At 34.1% G+C, this 19,244-nt stretch overlaps 1 protein-coding gene across 1 annotated transcript in view; it reads left to right on the forward strand.

The window, feature by feature from the left end:
* The window catches only part of ASCC3 (activating signal cointegrator 1 complex subunit 3), a 281,082-nt gene that overhangs the window by 207,642 nt on the left and 54,196 nt on the right, over positions 1-19,244 (forward strand). Inside the window, exons 25-32 of the mRNA XM_055713229.1 lie at positions 488-708; positions 2,105-2,190; positions 3,687-3,853; positions 3,986-4,131; positions 4,240-4,360; positions 6,368-6,510; positions 16,267-16,404; positions 16,506-16,626. Coding sequence (XP_055569204.1) covers positions 488-708; positions 2,105-2,190; positions 3,687-3,853; positions 3,986-4,131; positions 4,240-4,360; positions 6,368-6,510; positions 16,267-16,404; positions 16,506-16,626 — 1,143 coding nt within the window. The remainder of the gene's footprint in view (positions 1-487; positions 709-2,104; positions 2,191-3,686; positions 3,854-3,985; positions 4,132-4,239; positions 4,361-6,367; positions 6,511-16,266; positions 16,405-16,505; positions 16,627-19,244) is intronic.

Consider the following 19,244-nt stretch of genomic DNA (forward strand, 5'->3'; position numbering starts at 1 on the left):
ATTGTATTACTCCATCAACGTCGAAACTCCAAAGAATCCTTCCTTCTCAAATAGATTTTTTTTTTTTTCTCCTTCAGTCTGAAATTTACAGACTGCTGTTCTCCAACTCCGCATTCTATTATCATAAGAAGCTGGACATACATATAATCTAATGCAGTGGGTTTAGAACTTACTACAACTGGGTAAAAAGGAAACAACTTTAAAAGAAAGATTAATTTATGCAAATGGCTGGTTCACAGCTATCAGAATACTAACTACAGTACTTGCAGAAATACTTCAGAGCTATAAAATGAACTTTTCATTATTCCTCATCGAAGTTAACAATGACCCAAATGTGGACTGTGTGTCATATGAAATATTAAGTAAAACAATTTCCAATGAATGTTGTTTTCCACTAAAGTACTGGTTAATATCTTTATCTTCATAATAAACTATGTTATGTCATGATATCTGTTATCATGCAGTTATGATTATTTTGTATTTTCAGAGCTTCTGGATCTTCAGCCTTTGCCTATCACAGCCTTGGGACATCGGGAATATGAAGTCCTATACAAATTCACACATTTCAACCCTATCCAGACCCAGATATTTCATACACTTTATCACACAGACTGTAATGTTCTTCTTGGAGCACCTACAGGTTCTGGAAAAACTGTTGCAGCTGAATTAGCCATCTTTAGAGTTTTTAACAAGTATCCCACATCAAAGGTTTGTAAAATAAGTTTGCTATAATGAATTCATGTAGGAGTGTTTTCAGCAATACAAAAGCCTAGAAAAAGGCTATGGGAAACTGAATTTTGCTTTCTCCAGTTTATACCTGTCTAGATACAAAATGGTACTGCATTATGTACATTATGTTTTTATTTCAACTTTACATATTAATCACTGTACAGCTAGAGTTAAGTCTAAAAACATGACATACAGGGATGCTGGATTTCCTTTTCTGTACTTACCTGCATTTCCTGCTTTAATCTCCTTCTACTAGCAGTAGTGTTTTGTGGCTGTTAGTTCCCTTCCATGTGAATACAGCTAGCCCAGTCTGTCTCTTTTTTAAACAAATAAGTTGCAATTAATTACTACAAGTCAAGTTTCTGTTCCACCTTGCCCCTGTGTTTTGTTTCTGAAACTCCCTAAAAGCTGAACAACTCAGCTTTTGAGGTTTTGTTTTCAAAGTGAATATATATGTGTAACTTGACTTAACCATCTTGTCATAGCCACATTTTAGCTTAAAAGCCTTTGGAAAAGATATTTGTATCAGACTGTGGGATATAACCAAAGAATAACCTTTGAAATTAACAGAAATCATGTGCATAAATCCCTTATTCATCTTTGAAATCTCAATATCTTCATGTAATTTGTTAGTCCAATTGACATAAACAAGACACTCGTACATTTTCAGCTTATCTATTAGACTTACAAAATAGCCAATTCTCAAAGGAATATATATTTTAGGTTTTAATAAATCTGAAAACCTGGCTATACATTTTAAAGAATTTATGTGGATTCTACATGTAGCAGTTTCTTCATGTTCAAAAGCTTCAGAATATGTAACCATAAATCTGTAAATAAATATTGTTTCTACTTGTCAAAGTATTCCCCCCTGCACAGCAGGTATCTTTGAGGAAAATACTGTAACATTTCCTTAAAATAACCAGCTTTTTAATTTAATTGGTAATGTTTTAATAATTTAATGACGTAACTAGAAATCAGGTAAGATATTGCTTGCTGGAAACTCAGATTATTTCTGTTCTAGAATGTTAGCTTGCAGATTTTATAGTCCTGGCAATAAATGGCATTATTTATATAAATGGATTTTGATATTAAATTTTGTGATAAATACTTTCTTTTCAAGAAATTACTCTTTTTTTTTTTTTAATTCATTTGCTTGCTAATGGCTCAGGAAATAAAGCAGTATTTTCAAGTGTTAAGCCTGTTTTAAATATAATCCTGCTGTAGGTCGTTTAAGGAACTCGAGCCTTAATCATTTGATAGACAATGAGTATTTGCAAATCTCACAAGTACTAAATATATTTTTTTTTCATTGTAGGTACACTTAATAAAGATTTCTTGTTTAATCTCTGGTTTTGCATCTTTTCTTTTGCAGGCAGTGTATATTGCGCCCTTAAAGGCACTCGTTCGTGAAAGAATTGAGGACTGGAAAGTTAGGATTGAAGAAAAACTTGGTAAAAAGTATGTTTCTCCTTACCTAATCAGAGAAATGAGAAGCAAAAGAACAGCCCATCAAGTATGAATAAAATCTACAGAATACTTCTGAGTATTTCATGATAGGTTTTGATTGTATACTATCCTTCAAATTTATAGTACTTAAAAAATAAAAAATGCTATCAATGGTCATTGTTGTGATAGCAAAATCGAACCTAAAAAAGAGATACACCCAGCTACTTTCATTCTCATTACTAGCCAGTATAACATATATGAAGATCAGACTTCTCTCAATGCATATCTTTGGAAACTGAAATTGCAATCCAAAATAAGCTTTCTTTAGAAACCTCAGCTATAAGGAACTCATAAAAGTTGCGTGAACTGTATTCTAGTATTCATATATTGTCCTTCATATATAAATTAGATGTAGTATTCCTTGGTAACATTAATTTCTTGATGATCTTCTCAGGTGCCGGAGTTCAGCCATTACTTTATAACATATAAGGTATATCAGTCATGTTGATAGTTTCCAAAACTATACCTTCTTGAATTAAAAATATTATCCATGGGATGCATTATTTAGGGCCTTTTCCTTTCCTGTATATAGCTTTTTTCCTAAGTTAAAGCTCAAAGCACACCACAGGTTCCAATAGAAAGAGGTGCTACTCTGTGTACATGAAATTGCCAGTGAGATTCCTATTACCAGCAGTGACATTACATTTTTTTTATATATTTTAGTGGCCTGTGAGGATAAATTATTTGCCTCATACCTTTAAAATATTTCCAAGTAATGTTTCCTTTTGAAATTTACTCTATTACTTGTGACTGGCATTTTGAACAGAAGATACACATTACGCTGAGGAATTCTATTATGAGGAATTCCAACTGGATGTAGAAGTGTCACAGAAATGTCAAAAATCCATTATATTCAGACTGAAATGATGGTTCATCTCAAACGTTGTTGGTAGAACTTGAAAGGGCAGTAAGGCAAACAGCTGGAAAGACTCTGCTAATCTTCCCAAAAAATTACCTCAGCATAATTTCTGCTCCAGTGTTAATGGAACTTCATCAACAAATGCAGATATACTGCAATCTAGCCTCGTTATTCAAACCAGAGATCTGTACAGAACAGCAGGCAGCAACTTGGTAGCTTTCTAGAAAGCTTTTATCCTGGCTATGACAGGATGTTATGATTCACATTATATCATACTAATATTCTTACAGTATCTTCATTTTGAAAAATTAACCATATTATATGGTTAGGGACTCGTATTCATCGTCTTCCTTTTATATGGTTTTGCTAAGGAATTATGTTTGGTGTTTATATGGTATTTGCTAGGAAAACAGATACACAGGTTTATTTACTTTAAAACAGTTTTGAAAATCTTGTTAGAAGTATTTGACCAAAAAGAAAATTACTTTATTTAATTTTGTTTCTTCACTTTATGTTTAGGACTTAGTGTTGGAATGCTGAGATGTTCTAAAGCTTTGTAAAGACAAGCCACCATCTTTCTTGATTACAGGGTTGTAGAGTTGACGGGAGATGTAACTCCTGATATGAGAGCTATTGCCCAAGCTGACCTGATTGTTACTACCCCAGAGAAGTGGGATGGTGTCAGCAGAAGCTGGCAGAACAGAAGCTATGTTCAGAAAGTTTCCATTCTTATCATAGATGAGATCCATCTGCTAGGTGAGCATGTTTTGTTTTTAATTAGAATCATTGCTAAATTTGAAGTGTGCTGGTACGTATGATGTGGATATACTTTTTGACATCTGAACCTTTTCTTTTTTTCTGTTTTTCAATGGACTTTTCATTTACTAGGGGATGAGAGAGGCCCAGTATTGGAAGTGATTGTGTCTCGGACAAACTTCATTTCATCTCACACAGAGAAGCCTGTAAGAGTAGTTGGTTTATCCACTGCTTTAGCAAATGCTAGAGACCTTGCTGACTGGCTAAATATTAATCAGGTATGAAAAATGTTTCAGAAGATGGATGTGTATTTGTGCTGCAGAAAAACAAAATAACAATTTATAAGACAATTCAAGGTTAAACTTGAAAAAAATATTTTCTTGTAGATGGGTCTGTTCAACTTCCGACCATCGGTACGCCCCGTTCCTCTGGAGGTGCACATTCAGGGCTTCCCTGGACAGCATTACTGTCCTCGCATGGCTAGCATGAACAAACCTGCATTTCAGGGTAAGCAACAAGCTTCTAGACCTTTTCCTTCTTTCTGTGAAAGAAAAAAAGACTGAGCGCTTTACACAGTTCATTTGCAGCACATTTACAACATGTGTTACTGTATGTACTCTTGGCATGTATAGGGGGAATCTGCTCCGCTAATGGCCCGAAGCTATTTGTCTGAAACATAAAGCGTGCCACAAATGCAACATATAACAGAGGAATGTAGTGTATTTAGAACAGAAGAATAAAATTAGTGCTAATGAAGGGGAAATAAAATGTGTTTTCTCTTAGTGTTTGACACCATACAGAAATATTTGTGTAAAAATATTTGAAATTTAGAAAGTAATAAAACCATTCATATTATTAATCTGCTGAGGTATTTTCATATGGACCCACTGTATGTAAGCATTAAAAAAATTGTGAACAGAAGTTGCAAGTCAGGCTAACCTCCTATAATTCTAGTTTCAAAGCAATAACCATAAAATTCAGAATTTGTAGTGCATCCAGATATGCTTCTGTTTTCAATTTTTTATTCTTAACAAAGCTGGCAAGCAGGATAGATTTAAGAAAAACTCATATTTTATTTGAACATGTTTTGTTTTGGTTACATAAGGAATATTTATTGTATCAATTAAAAATAACCTCCAAAATAAATTTTGTAATGTGAACTGCTGTTGATTGTGAGGTGACATTTGTGAGGTGACTTTTTAGCTGCTTTAATTAGCCTTATGACAGAAGCAAAGTATTGATTGTGGACTAGAGACCAATCTTGACAGCTCAGATTATTTACACCTCCACAAGAGCATTGTACAAAAACACTAATGAACAATAAATCTGTCTTGGGCTGTTCTGCCACACCTGTTCCTGTAGCAACAAAAATCCATTAGATGCTGGGCTTTTAAAATGTATAGATATATTGGGATATATAGTTGTAAGGTATAAATACACATGAATTATTCTATTTCAATAATTTCAGAACTGCATAGTGTCTGTATATGCAGGAGCACATGCGGGGTAGTATTCATAAACTGGGGAACAATATGTGACGGTGGATAGTATGAAATAGTTTTCAGAAATCAATACATAATTTTAATTGCTAGAATGAGAATTACATGAGAAAATACACAAATGGATTTATGAGAGATGTAGAGAGAGTATTTAAAATTCTATGTACACCTGTTTGTACTTCTGGTGCTTGTTGATGTTAGAAAAATCTGTAGACATATGATTTATTGAGGGCTTTTTTCCCTGCTTGTTTGACATGATATAGTCAAGGTTATTTTAGCATTTTCATGGCAATACTTATTCCTGAGACCATAAAAATTTCGCTGCAACCTGAAACTTCTCAAACATGGGCTGAACAAGAAAATGCTTTTTTAAAAAGTCCTAAAACAAATAGATTTAAATATATCAGACTAATTAGTAAACAACAGAAACAAAGTCCTTTTGTACCATACTGCCCACTTTCACAGCAGCTATTGCAAAGTCACTTTCTACCTTTTTCACCTTTTCTGTTTGTGGTAGATTGAAGTGATCCTTTGCAGGCAGACATGAGTTTATGCAGTGTGGCATAAACTCTTGGTCAGGCAGAAAGCAAGTTTTGGACCTTGATGGCACTTAGCTTGACAACATATCCCAACAGGGTAGAAAAAACATAACATACTTATTAGGCTGAGATAGAGAAATTCACAAGCTTTGAAGTCTAGAAAGCTTGTCCAGATTTTATGGTGGTTTAGGCGGGTGGGGTGGGGGGGTGTCCTAACTGATTCTCTTAATTAGCTTAAAATGATTGGTGGGGTAGCATAACGAATGAATTCAGACTTGACTAAGTGTAGTTATGTGATCTTTGATTCAGAGAGACGGTATATGCTCATCTCCGTTATATCTGGCAGAATAGAGACCAAACATACATATCTGTGTATCACCTGTAAAGAGGTGTATCAGCTGTCTAGGTATTGCAAAGAGAAACTCTAATTTTTGTCATTAAAGGGCCTAATTCTCAATTTCTGTTTTCCTCAACAGCAATTCGGAGTCATTCTCCAGCCAAGCCTGTCCTTATTTTTGTGTCATCCAGACGTCAGACAAGGCTTACTGCCTTAGATCTGATAGCTTTCCTAGCCACTGAGGACGATCCCAAACAATGGCTGAAGATGGATGAAGGAGAGGTAGAATGATTTTACCTGTATTATTTGTGCTTTCCTTCTATTTTATTGATGTATTTTTGAAAAGAAAATACATCTAGAACAAAAGAGTCATTTGAGGGTAGATCTTGAAACTGCTATGCATATGCTAAACTTCAGTATATATTAAAACTGGTGTCAGCATTAAGACTATATAAGCATCTTTTCAAGATCTGAACTTTAAATACAACTATTTTATCTTTGTTTTTCCTGCTATCTATTATTAATGCTGGTTCACTTGTCCCAGACAACATGTATCACATGGTACAAGTCTTTGATACAAGGATAAGACAAAGAATATAAGAAAGAGGACTAGTGTTCTCCGAAGTTTACAGCTGGAATTTAAACTAAATCTTTTTCAGTGTTTTAGGAGCAAAAGCATCCTTCTCATAAGGTAACTCTGTGTAGAGAGTTATGTATATGCATATATGTATCTGTGTGTATATGTACGTATGTATATACATGTGTCTATCCATCTATATTCATACATATATATAGATAGATACACAGCAGAACCAACCCTTTAGGAATGGTTCAGTCTTGCATATCAATGAAATAAATCAAATGTTATTTAAAAAAATAGGATACCTTCTGCCAATATCTTTGTTGTAAGAACATAAAGATTACAAAGTCAAACACTCAGATGTTAAGCAATGCTGGAGTAAATGTTTAACTTTTTATTCTTTTTCAAGCAATATAATTTTAATTACATTTTCTTGTATTGTTTCTCAAAAAAAATCCTTCTTTCATTTATTGCAAAATATGAATGATGGTCAAATAATAAACAACCATTCAATATTCTCTTTTATCTGCATTCTTCAAAATGTATACTAGATTTTATTTACTGCACTCAGTTCAGCACCTGCTCTGAATACAGAATCGTGTATTTCCTTCTGGACTAATGGTCCTGATTATAGTGTATTATTGCCTCAAAACTGGTTTTTTGGTTTATACTCAGATTTCATAGATTTTGGAAGTTAGCTTTTTCTAGTGGTTGCAAATCTTGTGCATAGGAATTTCTGTGATAATATAGGGCCAAAATGCATCAAAATACATGACTCATACATAAAAGATCCAAATTGAATATCATATGAGTATTTCTATATCAACAGTTGTATGAATAGTTATACCATTTTATACCAAAAATTATATGCCAAAAAGTGTAGCTTTCTAGATGAGTTTTTGGGGGTTTGTTTGCTCTTTGCAAAAACCTAAAGTGTGATTTTCCTGAAATAAAGCATAACATCTGTATCCTTGCTCTCTTAGATGGATTTTAAAAGAGAAAATGGATGTCTTGGCTGATAAACTACGAGTACTAAAGCATGTCTCAATTTGATGCTGCTTTTCTAACTGTGTAACCTGTATTTAATGTTTTCTTGAGCATAACAGAAACATTTCATATCAAAAATATTACCGCATAGTAGAGTACTCTAGCACCTTGTGCTAGTTGGCTGTAGTAATCTCACCTACAACTAGAATATGCAACATCCAGCTTGCCCTAAATTACTTGCATTAATATAAATAGCTTCCTCATGTCCTGTGAGCCACTACTGTCCTGAAAAGAACTGTAACTGAAGCTTCTTCATTTGCTGGAAAAGGGTTTTCAATTAGGAGTCTTTGAATTTCATATGTTTCAGAATAAACCTGTGAAGGTTTTGAAAGAGGAGCCAACAAGGACAAGCAGACTTTGCATTTATTAGTTTAATAATATTTGCATATGATTTGTATTTGAATTAATAAGCCAAATGTTTGGAGCATAAGATACCTACCAAGTTACTCAGTTCTTACTACATAAGTGTAAAGGACAGGATTAAGTCCTAAATTGTTATATCTTACCCCTATTATGCAGAACACAGTTGTGTTTGAAGTACCCGCAATTTCAAGTTGATATTTATGGGACAGGTTTGTAGTTTTGTGTTTTAAATAAGCATGATTAGCCTGAGTTTCATTCAACATTGAAGCAAAGGACAAAGCTATAGTAGTGCTACATACGTAGCATATGTGCTGCTTAATTCTTTATCCATAATAATTTTATTTTATTTAAAAAGTCTGACTTCAAGATATATTAAACTCAGGCTTCAACTGGGTGAATTATACAAAATTCTCTCCATATTGCTATAGCATTTTTAAGCATTAGAAGTAGAAATAGTGATGCTTACTTTATAGTAGCTATTCCCTGTCTTAAACACTTGGCCCAATATTTCAAGTGCTTCTCAATTCCATGTGGTATAAAAATGGACTAGTTAGAAGACATAAATTGTTGTTGCCCTTAAACAACAATTTTTGTTGCCTGTCAATTTTTCACGTTTGTTTTTTTGCCAACCAGTGTTCCTTTAGGGGAACTTACAGACAAATTACTTTATTTTCAAAATACTTGTAATTGTTAATTGTGAAGTATGTTGAGATATAAGACATTTTTCATAAGTGGTTGTATACAACATTTACAAGCTTTACAACAGGCCTTGGCATTTTTCTTCATTCAGCCTTATTTGTATGATACTAATTTTGACTGACATAAGAATCCTTTGAGAACTCATTGCTTAGTTTTGTTTAATGGTGTAATTGGTTTTTCTACATGATAGCCAAATGTTGGTCTATGTTTGTGTTAGCTTCCCAGTGTGTAGACTTCATAAACCTTCTTAAAATGCTGTAAACAATACAATCTATAATAATATCTGGAAGACTGCTATTGAGGTAGACAGATTCTTAGAGCCATTAAAAGTGAGTTTTCTCTGTTACCCTACATGTCAGCTTTTCTGTGATGGTAACAGAGAGATTCAGGCCTTGTGGGAAGGGGATTGGAAAGGGGGAGAGACCAACACTGATATTTGTTACTTGTTTATCAGCTATGCCATCATCTGAGCTTCTCTCCTCTTCTGCGTACAGATTCTCCCTGTAGTGGTAGTGCCAAGCCATGCTCTCATTTGGATGGTTCACAAGGGTTCTGTTCACAAAACCACACTACTTCTTTTCACAGTACTCTCAGATACTGGGCAAATCCATCCCCATCTCTGCCACCCAGCTCCAAGTCCCAGATTCAGTCAATATTTCAAACAATCATATTTCAAAGAACGTGAACTTGTATGAATCTTCTGGAATATGTATTTGTATAAATGATGTACAAAAACAGCCCTTCAACCATTGCCACCAAAGCAGACAACAGCATACCTGGATCATGGAGGAATCATGCAAAATGTTCTTTCCTTCAAAGGAGTCAGTTGCCTAGCAGGTGCAACTGAATTATAGTCAAGAAGGAATTTTGTCCTGCATCCATCTACTGAAAATATATATTACAGGCAGCTCCATTTGTTTTTGGAGATGGCTCTTCCTGGATGCTTTCCTTGAATTTTATCTCTGATGTAGTCTCCTGCTCATACCCATGTTCCTGCAGTATTCAGAAAGCTGAAGGGTACTGAGAGTTGAGAGAGCAGTCAGTCTTCATAAGACTGAACAGTACTTGATGAAAACTGCTGTTTCTAGTACAGATAAGTTTTCCAGTTCTACCGGAACTGTTGTTGCACAATAGTTAAATCTGTACAACATATTCTATCCAACTAATTTTCAGGCTATGTACATGTTTTTTGTGAGGAAATGTCCACTCAAATACCTCATGTCTAGTTTAGTCTGAGCAAGAAAGCCTCCAGTGATGTTGAAATACCCTACTTACTGAGATTTGTGGCTGATACTTCAAAACTCATCTCTGCATTTGCCAATTGCTATGGATAGCACGTGCAGATGTTTTTCAGGATTTAAGCAAGACTGCCACAGTTTGCCCAAAGTAGATTGAGTGGGCAGTCTCTTGAAAGAATAGTTACCTATCTCTAGAGCCTTAGAAGTGAAGCTTTTTCTTTTTCTGTAAAGTGCATTGTCCATACGCATTCCAAAATGAGCTCTCTATCCCTTTTTCGATTTGCAGTCCCAACACAGTTTATTTTTACCAAAGAGTGAAGAAGCAGCTGGAGCTGCCCTCCTTGTCATTTGCAGTTGTTCCAAGGACACTTCAGTAGACATCACTTTGTAGTGATCATCCCACTTAGGAGGCACAGGTGCATTGTGACAGAAATGTGAATAGGCAGTGCACCTCAAGAAGACTGCCCCTGTAAATTGAGTAATTCTTCATTTCTTTTTCTTGTTCATTGATGCCAATGTGGCAATGAAAAAATAAAACCTTATGCTTACCCTGCTTTTTTGTATCATCGTGAGATGATTTTTAAATATACAGTTTCTAGCTAATATTCTAATTTGGAGCTGTTAGCCAGGACTGTCACATTCAAGCGTGTGACCCATTACTTATCTTCTTGAAAGGGACAATATCTCAGATTATCCTTTTGGAAACAGCCAGTGCCACCGGTTTGTGGTGTTAAGCTGGGGTAAGATCGCTTCTACGGTTCTGCGTTAGGAGCTGCCTAAAGAGGAACAAGTCCTTTTCTTTCAAAAATTGCATCTATGTCTGTTCTGGCAGCAGATGTTGCAGTCTTTTTACAACATAATTTATTAGAATCAGTTTATTTATTTTTCAGTTTATTTTTCTCTAATGTTTTTACTGCTTATTGTTTTTAAGCTAAAACAAAACTACAAAGTAGTGTTTATTGTTTGAAATTAGAATGCTGTCCTTACCAGCAAGCAAGCAGGGTGTTATCTTATTTGGGTTTCTTGGGGGTTTTTTTAAGAAATTTATTCCCTGGCCAGATACTTGGATTTTTTTTATATACTTACAGTTCAAGGATGGATAAGAAATGTACCCATGTACACAGTTTTAACTTTAACCGCAATGATTTTTGCATTCTGCTTTGTGCATCATTTTACCATCTGCATCTTGTTAAGACTGTTCTTTATGAAACCTCTAGAAATAACTAAAATCCTTTAGCATAAAGATACTTTCTGTAATATTCAATAGCATCCATACCAGAAATAGCCAGCTTCCACTGAATTCAAAGGCATTTGAATGAAGGGCATTCGTTGACTCCAAAAGAATGAATCAGGCCCATACAGATTCTGTGATTTTAGTTATGTGAATGTATAAACATGTGTGCGCTAATTATGGATTTGTATATGTGTTCATACACTGTGTGGAAATATGCATAGACATATGTATGAAAGTGAATTAAATTTTACTGTATAGTTCTGGTTTGCATTGCTAAAAAAAAAAAAATCCCAAGAATTGTTGGAAAGACAAAAGATGACTTTTCCTTCTCTAACCTTTAAATCAAATAACCTGTTATCTCCATGTTAATGTTCTGAGGTAATGTTGTGCTATAAAACAGGAATAGAAGAATCTGGTCTATGTCATGAATAGGTATATTGCTGTCTTTTAGATGAGATTTTTAGCCTTAAATATATATGTTTCAATAATATATCTCAATTGTTTAAACTGTATTTTCAAATGTTTCTTGAATAATCTTTTTTGAGAAATTTAGGCATCTTGTTTTGTGTGGGAGAGTTCTGGAGTACAAGTCAACTCTTCATCAAAAATAATTTTGTAAGATGACTTTTTTTTCTGCCTTCGAAGATCAGGAGGGTACCCAAGAATGATTTCTAAGTGTTTCACTCATTATAGTAGTTCAACTTCCTTCTACAAGATGTTGTTTTTATGACACAAAAGTGTGTCATAAAAAATTAACATTTAGTTATAACAAGGAGATGTTTTTATTACACTTAACATCTGTAGCAGATGTGAAATATGTAATTATTTTTGTAAAAGACTTCATAACTTTCACGATTCTTTTGTTTGGCACATCTTTCTTCTATTGGGCATTTTAGACAATTGATAAGCATTATTCAGTGGCATATGGTCTGAGTCTGACGTGCTTTGAAAAGAGTAGAGAGTACTAATAATGAGGATTCTGTGAAAATGGGAAAACCAGCACAACAGATATGCTTTGAGAAAGTATGGGTTTTTAGCATCTTGAAACAATATATCACACTCAAAGGGACAGAATTGGGCTGCACAATCTGTTAGCTCATTCTTGTCCAATCTGGTCTCCTCCTTTCTTTTGGAGCCAGCATTGTCATCAACTTGCTGAATTATACTCTGACTGGAATGTATTTCAGGCACAGGGTAATGTATCTACTTAAATGGAATCCTATCTTTCTACAAAAGCTTTTTAAGTATAATAAATTTAAAATATAAAAAAGTTCTATTAGCTTAAAGTAAATGGTTCAACAGTTTACATATGTGCAGGAACAAAGAAAATGACTACTTACTAGTTTGAGAAAAATCTAGCTTGTTAAGAGATTAGAATATTAAAGGTAGAAATAAAGTTTATTTTTTATAATAAATATTTCTCAGTGCTACTGGAGTCCCAATTTGGTTTTCAAAGGGTTTTTATTAAAAGATGGATTCCTAATCAGCCTAATGTTCAGAAAGCACATGAGATATTTTTGTTTGTTCATCAGAAAAGGATAGCAAAACCACATGGGCCCAATCCTGCCTGTCTTGGAGTCCAGGAAAAAATCCCTCCTTGCATTAAGTTCCCTGCATCAGTGTTGTATGGTGGGTTTTTGTGTCAGTACCATGTATATTTCTTTATATTATTTTAATACACTTGTGTTCATAAAATAAAATGTAATTTTTTTAACCCTTTTATGAGTTAACATTACTGTTGTTTTCAGAAAGATGAATAGTAATGAAGTTACAACAATATAGAAACGTTAGATTTGTTCTATAGTCACAATGCTGTGTCTGTTTCTGGCTAATGAACCTATTAATTGTGCTATTATTCCTTAATACAAAGTGATAATATTCTTACGCTACACTGACATGAGAGTTTTATTTTAAAATAAATTGTCATGAGAATTTTAAGCCTTGGATTGTGCCTATGGGTAAAATAGTTATGTTTATTACATTGATTTATGTGAAAGTGAGGGGTCAGCTAAAAATGACTAGGATTCCCTGCTGCTAAAATGACAGGATAGTAGTACATGTGCCAGCTCTCCTGCTAAGGGTTCTTTAGTTTTCCTGTGGTAAATTACAGTGCTTTGCAGGTATGACTAACAGCACCACAGGCCACCGCTGTAATACAAGTCAGAGAGAAAAAAAAAAAAAATAACCACCACTGATTGTAAAAGCAAGAAGAACATCTTCAAATAAATTCCCAGCAGTGTGAATTTAGGAAGTTTTATGCTGTCAGCTACATGGCAAAAAGGTTTAGCTCTGATTCTGTACTGAAAATAACCAACACTGTAAAACTGCATGTGCTGAAGGAGCGGTCTTATCGCTATAGACTAATCCAAATCAGCTAATTTGATCCCTGTACTCTTCTAAAGGAAAAGAGAGTTTAGATTCATTAGTTTCCCAGTACCAAATTTGCTCATGTTAACAATGAAATAAACGTCATTGGAACTGGCTTGTTACATTCAAGATAGAACTATCATGAGATGATGATTCTTAGTGGGGAAGAGAAAACTTTATTCAGCAATATAGTATCTTTTGTCAGTTTTTGAATGCAGCAATTGAGTAAAATGTAAATACGTTAATTTTTTCATTTATTTTTTCTGATATTTACCAGTGCCATTTTCTACTTTTTCATCTTAATTTCCTGTCAAATATATACATATAACTATTATTTCTCATAGTGTGTACCTAAGCATAAGGAGCCTGTGCAGTGCTAGTACCACTTCATAAATCCATAGCACAACAAGTATTAATAGGTTCAAGAATGTATTTAGTAATGTATGTTGATGGTCATAATTGTAGAGAAAACAGTATACAGGTTCTCATTTTACGGAGCTATTTTTTTGTCTTAGGAGAAAAAAAAATCTTTAAGATGGGTCATAATTCATGTTGTCTACACTACAGTCACATGCCTACATGTTGACTAGAGAAATCAAAGGTTTGCTGATTGTATCTAGATAGATAAACTTTATCCTTTAACATATCCTCCTTTCATTCAGTTCTTTACTCTCTTCTACTTATCTACCCCTCTTCTTGTTTCCCTTTCCTAAGTAGACTTATCCCCTCTTCACTTCTCAATTCATTGCTTTATTCTTTCTGCTTCCATTCCTTTTAGTGTTTTATAGTCCCTTTCACTCTTTTCTTTTGTAAGCATCCTTTTCTTTTAGACGTGCCTGCTCAGTTTATACAACAAACCTTCCATGTCTTATAATGTAGGAGACTCTCAGGAACATCCAGTCAACTGTGTTGTAAGGAAGAATAAAGTTAGGAGCTTCCATTGACAGATCAAATTGATTGAACCAAGCAAAAACTTGATTGTGGTTTTTGTTTTGTTTTTTTTAAATTGGGTTTTCTGTTACTTCCATCAATTCTGGTTCTGTTAGTCAATACTACTTCAAGCAATAGATATTTTTAAATGCTTTGCAATTTGCTCTTCCTGACAAAATTGATTTACAAAATCTATATTGTGTGTTTGATAGTTTTTAAAACCTGAATATGGACTATTATATTCTCTGGCTTTTTTGTACCTTTTAAGGATTTTTTTTTTATAATGGTAGTGACATATGTCATTTGAGTTTAGATATGTGAATAATTTTATTAACGTTAAAGTCTGAGAATTATAAAATCCAGGAGACATTTAGAGAAGGTTACAGTTCTGATCAGAGGTGCAACACCTCAGAGTCCTAAGTGGAAATTAAGATTTCACTGCAGTCATGCAGGTATCATATCTCAGTACTTTAAGATACTCAGTCTGAGATGAGACTGAATACCTTCAGTTACCCTGAGTAATTCATTCCGCGCTACTATTTTGTCTCTAACCTTGGCTATACCTGTTAGGTTCACTGTGAATGATGCTGCCCATAAGTATGCAATATCATCATGCCACTGCTGGTGGCACCAGGAAACCACTAATAAGAGATGAGGTTTGAAAGTTCCTGGCTATAATTATATTAAAATCACATAAAATAATAATGGCCTTAAGAAGTAAAACAACAGAAGGACTATTGAGAGGTAAAATCACTCAACAAGACAAAAGTTACAAAGCTTTTGTTCATTGTTAGTGAGGGGCTTTTCACAGAGGTCATCTACAGATATAAATGAGCTTATTATGAAGTTTACTGCTTGGAAAGATAGTCAAGAAATACAGTGAAAATGATAGTAGTTAAAATGATTACAAGTAGTCATTGATGTGACATTTGAAAAAACAAATAGTGATAATAATAATAAATAGCTTTTTTTCTGGACTTCTAAAAGTTTTAAATGAAGACACTTATTGTATGTTGGATTTCAGTACAGGGCTTGAGTCTATGAATTAAAAACACTCAAAATTTTTTTTCAAATTAATTTGCATTCAGCCTGTGAATAGGAAACTTTTTTGTGAATAATTACAGAATTATCAAACTGAAAAACTGTGTCTTTTCATAGGTATTAAAGAGAGCCAGGTTTATTTTTCATGACTGTTATGTTACTGGTTGCAGGGATTTGCTATGGTTTTATACCAGTTCTAACCCCTTTGATACTAGGGATTGCATTAAACAAACACACAGCAGAATGCACAGCATTTGCCCAGACCTGTCAAGATATTTTCAGCATTTTCATTTCCTTATCTGCACTACTTGGTATGTCAATAAAGTCATGTGTGTTTTGTATTCCCCCCCATCATTAATATGGTTGATTTTTTTAGACTAAAACCAGACTGTTCAGAGACTGAAGACTGCGTTTTCCTGTTTGTATAAACAGTATTGAGCAAATTATCCTTGCTATAAAGAAAAAAAGATAACAACGCTAAAAGTTTAAAATTTCTGAGTAGTCTGTTTTAAAGCATGCAACTATCCTTTCTGTTACAGATGAATGACATTATAGTGACAGTTAGAGATTCAAATCTGAAGCTGACACTTGCTTTTGGAATAGGCATGCACCATGCAGGTCTGCATGAGAGAGACAGGAAAACTGTGGAAGAATTGTTTGTGAACTGCAAAATCCAGGTACGTTTGTTCTTTTAATCCTGCCATAATGAGTTTTACATGGAATTTTAAAAGTTGGCTTTTTGTTACATATACCTCATTAATCTTTCTTTCTGTTTTAGGTTCTTATTGCCACAAGCACATTAGCTTGGGGTGTAAATTTTCCAGCTCATTTAGTAATTGTTAAAGGAACAGAATACTATGATGGAAAAACAAGGCGTTACGTGGATTATCCCATTACAGGTACTCACATAAATTATGGGAATGCTCATATGCTGAAATGTATTTCAAGCATATGCAAATGATCTGGATTTTTTAGTAATTAATCACTGAAAATGCCTAATTTGGGTAGACTAGGAGTACTGAGGAAAGGGTTTCTTTGTTTAATGCAAGTTGTAAAAGAACTCTTAAGATTTTACGTAATAATGAAAATGTTTCTGGTTTGTGAATCTTTTTTCGTGCTAAATTCCTTTAATGGTATTGTTCAAAATAGACATTAAACAGTTATAGGGGCAATTTAAAGTTATATTTAGCTACTACTATTTATACAATATATATATATAGTATAAAAGGAAATTTTCATACATGCAATTTTTTTTTTCATTTTTGAAACCTTTTTTTTGAACAAATCTGGTTTTAATATTAAATTTAGCCATGGTTTGAAATGCAACTTGTCTCACACATGTATGAGAACATAAAATTAATACATAGTCAATTGACAGTAAGCAAAAAACCATTAGTCTGGTGTCTTCAGTGATGTAAGTGATACTTAAGAAACAAACAGCTAAATTAAATATTTTAATTTCTGGTTTGATATAGGCTTTTATTGATTTCTAGCTCCAGTCAACTCCACTTTTTATAAACTGTTCTGCAGTGTTTTCAACAATCTTAAGAAAGTGAACCATAGAAGAACTTCTTTCAGAGTTCAGACAGGGAGAATATTTCTCTGGATGGTACTAAGCTTGAAGAATGAGGACAAGCTAAATTTATTCCAGGTTTCCTGTTCTGTTTTCCCTTTCTCTTTTTGCAAGAGATTAATTAATCCTATGCTATGCCAGAGATGTGTACACCTAAGGACAATCTGAATGTTATTTGTCATGTAAATAGAGAACTTGCGTCTTTTTAACCACATGCTGTCTTTTCAGTTTGATAAGTTTACTAATGAAAAAAAGCTCAAACTGAAAATACTACAGGGGTTACTTCTCCAAGTAACCTATCATAGAGTTTAATTTAGTGGTTAGAGCTCTGCAGGAAACTTGGGATCAATTTCCAGACCAGCTCTCTTGTTCAAAGATTCTGGTATGACCTGGGAGCTCAGCCATGCACACTTGCCTTTTGTGACAGACTTTGGCTGATTTAAACATACTACAGTCTCTGCAGAGAAGTAGTATCTTGCGAGTCCCAACTGGAAGAATAGCGACTTTATTCCTGAATGGGAAAAAGTGATGAGGAAAGAAATCAGCTGTAGTTTGAAGTTTTATGTTGAATCTGTAGGACTGTCAGAGATCAGTATTCGAGAAAATAGTATATTCAGAAGAAATCAGAAACTCAATAAGCATTGAAGGCTTACTATGCTATTCTGTAAATCTGTCGTACAAGTACACACAAAGGCTTTAGGGAATGCTTATACTTTCACTCTTTATTGCTTTTTTGAATTCAGGTGACTTGGACATTGGGGGTTGTTAAATTTTCAGTAAGACTGGAGGGGGGATGGAATACCACCATCTGTAATGGAAGCATTTAGATTTTGTTGTCTGCACTGCAACCGAAAATGCAGATTCCTTACTTTATGAAGAAACATGTGGTGTGGTTTACTTAGAGCATTTTTATTTTTAACTTTCTAGAGAATATTTATGCATCTGGAAGTTCTGTGGATAGGTAGTACAGTTTTGAAGCAGCAATAAAATGAAAATATGATTAATTTCTTTCTGAAATACTTCCAAAAATTTCACAATACTGCCTTTAATGCTGCCCTCAAGTTATGCCTTCCTTTCTGTCATGGTGTAGTTTGGTTTCTCCCTGCTGAAGTTACCTTTCTGTATCATGGGTGCATTTGGCTCCAAGGAAGTAGCGGAGGGCAGAATGATTCGTTCTGGTGTATTCAGTAATTTCAAAATAAGTAAAAGTGCTTCTTTGAGTGAAGTCAGAGGTTTTGGGGAGGGCCTTTTCTCAGTTACCAGACGTTTTGTTAGCCAGTTGGATCATATTTAACATGTTAGGAGTTTAGTCCAGATTAAAAGCAGACAAGCAACATATAGTCACTAAAGAAAATACTGGCTTTGGATAATTACGTAGTGGGTATTGGCAAAAATCATTTCCTGACGCTTTTTGGTAAATCCATTTCCTGTGTGGTATTATGCACAATTTAATTCACCACATTAGAGTAGCAAGAAGTTGTTTCATCACCCTCTTGTGCACTAACCTATTCAGAAACATAATTTTTGAACTATTTTCATTTTACATTTTCATGTCACTACTGAATGAACAAAAGGAATAAACTGATAAAAAACATTGCTGTCTATATAGCTCATAGGTACACAAGTGAAAATGTGTTACTGAAAACTTCTATTGTCATCAGGCTGTTTCCTCCTTTCATGGCCTGTTGCCTTATCCCATTCTACACCCTTTTGCTTTTCCTTCACCAACTGACCATTGGGCCAAAACCTTAATGATTCTGAAGCCAAAGATACTGCTTTTCAAAATGCCAGGTACTGCAAGCCATGTTGTGCAGGTATGGCAGAGAATCATAGAGAATCCACAAAGCATAAAAAAAAAAGTTTTAAAATGAAGATGTAAAACTTACTTACTAAGTTCTTTCCATTGTTTCTTCGAAGTTAAGTAGCAGTTGGAGGTACCAAAAA

The sequence above is a fragment of the Falco cherrug genome, chromosome 6, assembly GCF_023634085.1.
Source record: "Falco cherrug isolate bFalChe1 chromosome 6, bFalChe1.pri, whole genome shotgun sequence".
NCBI lineage: Eukaryota > Metazoa > Chordata > Aves > Falconiformes > Falconidae > Falco > Falco cherrug.